Below are 9,436 nucleotides of genomic sequence, written 5' to 3'. Positions count from 1 at the left end.
AAAGTCTTGGGGGTCATCAAGATGTTTTTTGGCAAATTTCGAGAAGAGTCTTTGTGTTCTTTTTGGCCAGCAGCGGTTCTCTCCTTGTGACTCTACCATGGATGCCATTTTTGCGCAGTCTCTTATTGTTGAATCATGAACACTGACCTTAACTGAGGCAAGCGAGGCCTGCGGATCTTTACATGTTAGTCTGGGTTCGTCTTTTGTGACCTCCTGGATGAGACGTTGATGCGTTTTTGGAGGAATTTCGGTGGGTCGGACGTTCCTGGGGAGGATCATCACTGTTCCAAGTTTTCTCTATTTGTAGATAATGGCTCTCACCGCGGTTCACTGGAGTCCCAGAGCCTTAGGAATCAGTAACCCTTTCCAGACTGAGAGATGTCAATGACTTTGTTTCTCGTCTGTTCTTGAATTTCTTTACATCGCGGCATCATGTGCTGCGTTTTGAGACCTTTTAGCCGACTTGATTTTGCCAGACATGTTTTATTGATTCAGCAGGGCCGGCAGTAATCATGCCTGGATGTGTCTAGTAAAATTTAACTCAATGATCTCAATTAAATTTGGTAAATTGATTGATTTAGTAACTAAGGGCACAACTACTTTTTCACATAGTGCCAGATAGGGTTAGATTGCTTATCTGAAGTCATCATTTACAAACTGCATTTTGTGTTTACTCTGGTTATTTTGAAGGTCTGAAACATTTAAGTGTGACAAATATGTAAAAATAGAAGAAATCGGGCAAATACGTTTTCAACTGACATTGTTACGGTTCAAATAAAGGCTCTCAAACAGCAGTTTCCGTATGTAACAAGCTTTATTATTTTAGGGAATCTTCTAAAAAAAAAAAAATCAAGCAATTAAATACAACATGAAACGCTACAAATCTTTCTCGTGTATTTCCGTAATAAATTGCTGTGAGAAGTACTTGTCCAATCAATAGAAAATGAGCAGCAAGAATTTAATGGTAGGAGAGCGTCTACGAGCAGCTTCTCTGATTGCCATTGATTGATTAGACTCTTGAGGTAAAGTAATTTTTTTCAATTGTTTTCAGCACAGGAAGGCTTTCTGTGAACCCCGGGCTGTGCGTTAACCGTGTGCGCCCTGATAATCTGTTTCTCCAGCTCTGGTGTATGTAGATGGAGCCATCAGAAGGATAGGTAGATCATTTATCCAGTTAGAATTCTGTTACTGATGGCACCGGGCAAGGTGTAGAAGAACAAGACGAGGAAAAGGGTAAGAATGATTAAAACTAAGCCGATGATGATATACTTCTTGTAATTCCGCCAGATTAGGTAATACAGGCACTTGAAAGGATTCATAAACCAGGAAAAGGAGGTGTCCGGGCGGCTGCAAGAAACAACAGAAGAAAGGTTAATTACAGTAAAGAAACCCTGGAGTCATAGGCGTAAGGGGAACATGACCCTGCCAGCACTACAGGACGGTGCACATGGTATTAGGGCAGGAAAGGGTTAACTCAGCAAGGGTTAGCACGAGGTGTGAATGCACAGGGAACGAGGGGGAAGTCACAAGGAACGTGACTGCAGGGGGAAGGGGACAGGGCTATAAAGCCCCTCTAAGCACACGTGCAAGGGGCAATTACTGAACACCACAGGAGCAGTTTCCCGCCCGCCCTCCCTCTTTTTGTCTTTTGCTTTGTGTTTCTGTGTTGGCTTTGTGTGTTTTTTCTTTCCCCCTTTCCCTCTTTCTTTTTGCAGGATCCGTTTTCTTTGCTGTGGCGGAGGAGTTCCCTGGAGAAGTTTGAATGATAATGGGAGTGGGAGTTGATGGTTTTGGTTAGAGGTTAGAGTTAATGCCCTCCCTGTACAGGATTAACCAAAGCGTTAAGGTGGAGCTCCCCTATCCGACCCGCGGTCGCTTGGGCGATTGTGGTATCCGGCGGAAGGGGTAGTGTGAAGCCATTGTTTTGTGTTTAGGTTGGGAACCCTCAGCTGTTTGTACACAGGTGTACAGAAGACTGTATAGTATTTATACAGAAGTTATTATTAAAGTGTTTTTACAATAATTTATAAGATGTTAAATAAAGTTATGTCGAGACATTTGTTAAATAAATGTCTCGGCCTTTTCTAAATCCAATCCTGCTGGTGTCTGTCTCTTATTTCGGGTTTGAGAAATGGGGAACCTCCTGGGTATGGGCAGTGCAAGGGTCAAGGGTATTTAGAGCAAGATATTGATGTTTTATCAAATACATGCTATGGTTCTTATGGGTCATATTATGATAGGATCTGTGTTGGGCGCTAAGGTCCTAACGCAGAGCGACATGGGGTAACGGAACATGCAAAACGGTTCCAGGAATCACAATGGCCGGAGGCATAACGGGTGGATAGGATAGAAAACGGATAAGAAGGGAAGTTTTTTTAAAATATAATTGAATAGGTTACTTTAAATGAAGCCATATATATGGACACCTTAGTGGCTTCTTCATCTCTTGTGTTGATGGGTTCCTTAATTTCCAACGATCATTAATATACCACCAAGAAATGCCCTATATCAGTTATATTTTCTGCCACTAAAAGGCAGAGTTGGGCAGCAATGAATGAAACCTCTAGCTGCACTCCGTCTATTGCGGAAAGCAAAGGTCCTTCCTTATCTAACATCATCTTCTTCGCTCCGGAACAGGATTGTTGTTGATACGTCGCTTCAGTTCCACTACTGATGTAATTATAGTCAGACATAGAATTTGCCAGGGGGACTGAACTGCAACGTATCGTGGCCTTTATTCGGCTGGCACTTCATTTTATATAAAGGGTGGCGGAAAAATGACCTTTATAAAAATAATCAAATCTATTCTATTGTGTTTCTAGAAGGGAATGAAGGGTGTAATGGAAACGACCTTTCTCTAGAGATTTCACAGACGGTTTGAGGATTTTGAAGAATACGTTACAAATAACAGAGATGTTTAAGAAGAATGTTACAAAGCGGGCTTTGAAATGCGAAGCTCTGTCATTAGAATTCATAACCCCCGACGTTGCAGAAATCGGGACAGCCTTTGTAAGGGGGTGTGGCTTGAGGTCAAGGAGGGGTGGGGCCAGAGGTAGGAAGGGTGGAGTTGGAGTTGATCCCCACTCCCCGCAAAAGTAGGAGAGCTACCCAGGGCAGCGTAATCCTTAATTATTTACAAGTACCATTGAGAATAAATATTGTACAATAAATAGATAGAATAACTCTTATTAAGGAATATTTTTTCTCTTTTTTTAAGGTTTTTCATTTCTTACTTTTATGCTTTTAAAAGAATAATGCTTTAAATATAATGTAAGTATTAAACTTAATAAACACTGTATGCCCAGGGCCGCATGTTTCATGCAATGTATAGCCCCATTTGCCAGTTTACTGCCCGTCTGCACCCAGCTAAGTGGACTTGCGTGTTATAAATCACTGTTCTAAAAAGGAATATTATCAAACCTTTAATAATCCCCATGAATGCCAGAGACGTGGAGTACGTTACACTCGGGTGAAAGTTCCTAAGTACTTGTGCATGGAATTAAATACCTCCTGGTGGTTTGATTACCAGAGCATCGATAAAGCAAGTTACTTCTCTATACCGCTCACTTCTCCAGCACACCAAGGGTTACACACAGTATAAAACTGATGATATGCGAGAAATCACAGCGCTTGTCGAGGTTAAAAATCTCAATTCCTTTCATCTTTACAGTTGAAAACATAAAAAACCCTAATCAGACATATTTATCTGCAGTAAGGGATGAGAAGCCAAGGTGGTGAAAAGGCTGTTCAATGAAATTCAATATCATTCCCTCCGAGACTCGAGGTTTATTAATTGGTTTTGCGGTGATTTTCTGCCATTACATAGGCCGGTGTTGCTTTAGTGAAATGAAACGTATCAAATATTATTTTCTTTTCCCCATTCAGCTCCATTATTTGATAACATGGTAGAGAAAGAAGCATGAAGAGTCGCTGCCTGGCCTCATTCACCATGACAAGAGTCTCACATGAACCAGAACGGATTATGACAACCTCTTCCGCTCGCCCCCCCGCTGAGAAAACTATGAGAGCGTGGAAAGTATTATCGCACAACATACATCACGAATGTAGCTTTAGCTCTACCTATAAAGACGGCCGGAATGTCCTTTTAAAAATGGACACCAATGGATTCCACTTGCCGAGTTAAAGTGCTTTTGGCAAGTATCTAGAATTCATAACTGGGGGGGGTGCTGGGGGGTAACTAATAAAAGACACCAGGCAATGCTCGCTATGGGTTACGAATAAGCATAAAGGAGCAAAAAGAGTGAAGTGTAACTGCTCGCTGTATTTAGAGCTACAATGTATAATAAAAGCTTCTGGGAAAGCGCTGCCGCAAGTTTTCTTTCTTTGCTGTTGCAGAGTATCTCGAATGCCCTCAAATATTTAAGGAAAGTTTGTGTAATATAATTTGTCATGTGTGTGAATTCTACATGTCCCTGTGTGGCATTATTCACCGGCTGGGGATGTGTAGAACTTGACACCTATTCAGTGAATAATTTACGGAGATTACGAATAATGTCAGAGAATTTTTTTTTCTACTGATCTTGCACAAAAAACATTTAAATATTGGGGGCAGGTTCAGTCTACAATCAGTGGTCTTATAACACAGATGGCTGAGCCAAGCATCACTCGTAAGGGTGATTTATGTAAATCAATTAAAAATGGTCGGTGCCGCTTTTCTAAAAAGAACGGAAGACTTGCATGTAGAAGCAGAGGAGAAAAATGAAAATGGCCTTTTATGTGGGTTTTTATCCTATACAATCCAAGACCCCTTCTAAAACCTGCCACTTACTTTGGTTTCTCTAGCGGCTCTGGCTCTTTTCGCGCCCGTCCGACCGGATTCTTCTCAGCCTCCTCTGCTGTGACTAAGTGAAATTCTGCTTCAACTTTACCCTATGTTTGTCCACAGAACAAAAAAATATTATTATTATTATTATATTAAATGGTTTGGAATGAAACAATAATTAAGTTCCCATTAACACATGAAATAACGTTCTAGCTCTTACAGCATGCCGTAGGAATAGATGTCCTGAACGTTAATATAAATTGCTGCTCCAACAAAACATTAATTAAGGTTAATTAATTAAGATTTAATCCCACCAAAACAACACAGAATCTTTTAAAAAGGTTTTCTTGCCAGTTTCTATGGCAACAACCTATCGAGACGCATGTGACATCACTGCCGGTCCGTATGATGTCTTGGTGCTGTCTGCTGACGTTCGGAGGTCGGACTGTGCCGCCAAAATATGGACAACAGGAAAGTATGAAGCTCTGCATAAAACTTACAGTGAGTTCACCGGATTTCACAAAAGGCCACCAGCCCCGGATACGCTTCTGATGAAAGATGGAAATTTTATTTTCGTCCTTCAAGGGAGCCGTCATACCCAAGTCACAACTCTTTGCGACCTTGGCTCCTCGGTGAAACCCGTTAAGATTTAGCTCCATAGAACCTGTTCATTTAAGAAAAAAAAACATGTCCCGACTGAAACGATACCAAAAAAGTGCTGAAGAGTACCAAAGGGCTTATGTTGCAGCTGAAGAGCCAACAGGCGCAAAAATTCACTGGCAACACATATCAAATAATTCAATGCCTCGATTGAGAAATCGTTGGCTGAAACCAAGTGGGGAAGTGAAACATATGACCAAAATACTGTAGGGTGTGAGCGGGACAGGATTCACTAGTATTTTCTATTGTGATATCGAGGATTGTCATTATCTTATTCTGCTTGGTTTTGAGGGCTCAGTACAAATAGTTTTAATCATACCTAAGAAGTCATCAGAAGAGAGCCTGTCGAAATCCCAGACTTGGAGGACGAGCACGGCTGGTATTTTGCGTTCGGTTTTCTCCAAGGAGAAAATGTTTTCCCGTTTACTGATTATCATTTGCTTTTCAGCCGGCATATAATGGAACGGGAACACGAAACGCCAGTTAAAGTTTCCTTCGCCGGTTAGAGAGTTGTAGTGGACGTCGGTCTCCTGGCTGTCATCCTCAAGGCCCTTCAACCACCTGAAACGCAGGTTTAAACCATACAAGTCAATTTACACAAAGTCAGCTGATCTAGAAGACATGAAGATCCTGCAACCCAGTTACACGGAGCCACCCAGTTACACGGAGCCCCTTCTAATGTCTGAACACTTTAATGGGGTCCCATATGTTGTCCAGCTGGTGGCCACACACTATAGGATGATAAATACCAGTATATATATGAAATGTTCACTTGCTGCTAATATATCCCACCGACAGGTGCCATGATAACAGGATTATCAGCATCATTCTCTTCACCTGTCAGTGGTCAGAATGTTATGGCTGAATATATATATTTATTCATATCTTGGATGTCAGTGTAATGTGGCGCATGTTATTTTGTACATGTTAATGAAGTAAGCATTGTGCGTTGATTCTTCCACACTTTACTAATTAATACCAACAAAAGTTGAACACACACACACACACACACTTACCCTTTAACATAAATATCACTTGATTTCTGCCCAGTGAAGATATTTTCATCTTCCAAAATAACATCTTCAGTGTTCCAGATTATTATTCTCAGTTCGTATCTACAGAAAACAATCAACAGGTTAATAAAATGACAAATTTAAATAAACTGCATATTATACTATATATATACAGATGTTAGTGGTATAAAATGGCAAAAGTGCCCCAAAAGGATGCAGAAAGTGGGGGCCCACTTAGGGCTACTGGCCCTTTTGCCCCATTGTTAATTTGCCCCGGCCTCTGTATCACTTTAGAATTATCTAAAGTCAAACCAAAAATTTCATATTTCAAAAATGTTCATTTTAATTTTTGCTGAGCTGGCATTATTATTCTTAGTAATATAACGTTATTAGTATTATTCCAATCATTGTCATTCACCTATAAAGCCTCAGCGCATGTTCGACTCGTTATTAAATGAAGCATATTCAAGGACAGATTTCACATAAAGGTGTGATTAACAATGTGATTAACTAATTAATGAATTCATTAATATTAGGTAATTACCCTTTTGGTTTCCGAGGTGAAATATCAACAGGAGGTCCTGGGAGCGGTAAATCAGTGGGAAACATGTCTACCCACATCTGAATACGTCCCTTAATACACATAAAAAACAAAAAGTATGTAATTCAAGTAATGGAATATTCAATTGCTTCTTTCCCAACAAAACTACATTGATGTTATTTAACGGCACCGCAAACTGAACAACGCCAAACGTATGGAATAAAATCCTAACTAAATACGTAACTTCATAGATTTACATTTGTGTTATATTAAAAACGTGGCAATCTAGTCCTATTAGCCACGAGAGATTTCTTCAAAATCTCCTCGCCCATTGACTTGGAATACAACAATGAACAATACATTTTACAGGGCCATCTCAGCCCTGGACTCTGGAGAAACTTACCAGTGTTGGCCTTCATAATGAATAATGAAGCGAGAGTCAAAACCATGACTCTCCTGCCAACTCTCCCATAATAGACCCCAACATGCTCGGTGATACCGCTGACACTAAGAAATGTCATGTCATCAAAAAAACAGGTTCCCGACATATTTCGCTGCCCTGTCACCTCAACACAAAGTATATATTATATGGGAATATACAATATTTATTACTTCATAGGAGTCCGATATGTGGGAATGGAATGAAGACCATTCTGTGTTTTATATTGGGTGTTATTACCTGTTCAATTCCAGGTTTATCTCGGTGGTATAAAGCCCTGGTTTCAATATGCTCGGGAACGAGAGTACATCCAACTCCTGGAATATCAGACCAAGAACGCAAGACTTTCAGAGCAAGGTGCTCGTAAGATTCGACTTTCTCATCTATCAAAACAGAGGCAAGAGAAAAAGATCAAATTATATCGCACAGAGAGGGGTGATCCGTCTTAATTATTAAATACAGTCACTAAAAAAACAAGAGGGAACGAGGAAGATTTCCAGAGAAGTACGTAACGGAGATTTATTCCCATCATTCCCGCGACATGATCCATTACAAATAATTCATAAAACATGAATTTAGCACAAAGGCACCCGGAGGAACGTCACAAAGCATCGGGCACATTAATCTTTTATTTTTGTGAATGTCATCGGGCAGAAGTAGTTTTTTGGGGGTAGAAGCCAAAAAAAAAAGCTATTTTTGTGTTATGAGTATTTATTAGAAGTTTTAGTTGTGATTTTTGTTTGCTTCTGTCCTCTAAAGCTGAACGTACTGAATGTTATGAAGAGGCGGCGAGCCTGTGTGGGAATCTGCTGGCGTAAATGTGATTGGGGTTTCGCCAAATTCAAATAGAGAGATTGTGCGTTAAAACGCCCAGCGGGGCCGTAAAGCCCTGGAACTTCCACAGGACAGATTAAGCTATCGCTAAGTGCTCCGCATTTCTTAGGAGTGATGTTGGATCTAAGTGTCATTCTCTAGCCTTAAACATTTTATAGTTCGAACACTATGGGACATAGATCACGGCCCTTTGGGATGCAGAGTATACATTTTTTTTTAAAAAAAGATAAACACATCTATAAACACATCCTTAACCCCTTCATGACAAAGGCCATACATGTAAGGGCTCACAATGCATTGTTCTTAATAAGTTTAAGGACAACCCGTTGTCCTTAAGGGGTTAATCCCACAACAAGCATCAATTAATTCTATGCTTTTATGTTGAGACCAGGGCCTGCTGCCTATAATGCCGACCTGGCGAGTACATGTGAATGGGGGGCACGCAGCTATCCTAGGGCACTAGAAACCCTAGGGGTGGTCCTGCTGCAGGAAGGTATATAAACACGATGAACTAGCTCTCCCTTTCCCTGGTTAATATCACTGAAAGGTTTGCATATGTCATATACAGATAAAATACAAATATTTCGTAGGTATGTACAGAGAAAGCAAGTAACAATACAAGTATGTTTGTGGCAGGCAAGGAATTAGAATGTAAGCCCGGTGAGATAATGTAATGCGTAGTTACCATCTTGGTCAAAAATGGTTTGTCCGGTAAAGATTTTGCTTCCGACCTGTATCTGGCCTGGGCGGAAGAACGGGCCGCTTAATTTGTTGTCTTTGCACAACTTGGTCAGGATCTCCGTTGGTTTAGTGGAGTCTCGCCAGGTATTGTACCCTTCTCTGAAAGACAAGGCAAGGGTTACGCAATAATGAAGATACGGACTGAAATCTCCCAAAAACTCAAAGGAATCTGATTACATTGTAACGCCTCTGCTTCTTGTGGGTAGTTGTCGTCGTCAGATTGCTATTTTGGAGCCAATAAGGATTTTTCATCTTTATGAGGCAGAATTTGAAATCAACAACTGGATCAAAAGCAGGATGGAACTCGATAGAATTTTTTTTTTGTCAACCTAAAATACTATGTATCTTCTTAGCTAGCTCATGGGACGTGGGTACTATTATATAGTTTAGGGATCTGTTAAAAAAGTTAACTTTTTTACCTGCAC

General features: G+C 40.5%; 1 protein-coding gene across 1 annotated transcript in view; it reads right to left on the bottom strand.

Moving 5' to 3' along the window:
• Positions 1-599: 599 nt before the first annotated feature.
• The window catches only part of FER1L6 (fer-1 like family member 6), a 53,223-nt gene continuing 44,386 nt past the window's right edge, over positions 600-9,436 (bottom strand). Inside the window, exons 34-41 of the mRNA XM_053466452.1 lie at positions 8,956-9,110; positions 7,677-7,819; positions 7,001-7,089; positions 6,460-6,558; positions 5,763-6,004; positions 5,284-5,447; positions 4,790-4,890; positions 600-1,347 (exon numbers count right to left, since the gene is read on the bottom strand). Of these exons, the coding sequence (XP_053322427.1) occupies positions 1,167-1,347; positions 4,790-4,890; positions 5,284-5,447; positions 5,763-6,004; positions 6,460-6,558; positions 7,001-7,089; positions 7,677-7,819; positions 8,956-9,110 (1,174 nt within the window). The 3' untranslated portion in view covers positions 600-1,166. The remainder of the gene's footprint in view (positions 1,348-4,789; positions 4,891-5,283; positions 5,448-5,762; positions 6,005-6,459; positions 6,559-7,000; positions 7,090-7,676; positions 7,820-8,955; positions 9,111-9,436) is intronic.

Source organism: Spea bombifrons, chromosome 5 (genome assembly GCF_027358695.1).
Source record: "Spea bombifrons isolate aSpeBom1 chromosome 5, aSpeBom1.2.pri, whole genome shotgun sequence".
Taxonomy (NCBI): domain Eukaryota; kingdom Metazoa; phylum Chordata; class Amphibia; order Anura; family Pelobatidae; genus Spea; species Spea bombifrons.
Note: the sequence above shows the minus strand (reverse complement) of the source record. Positions and strands in the feature narration are given on the sequence as shown.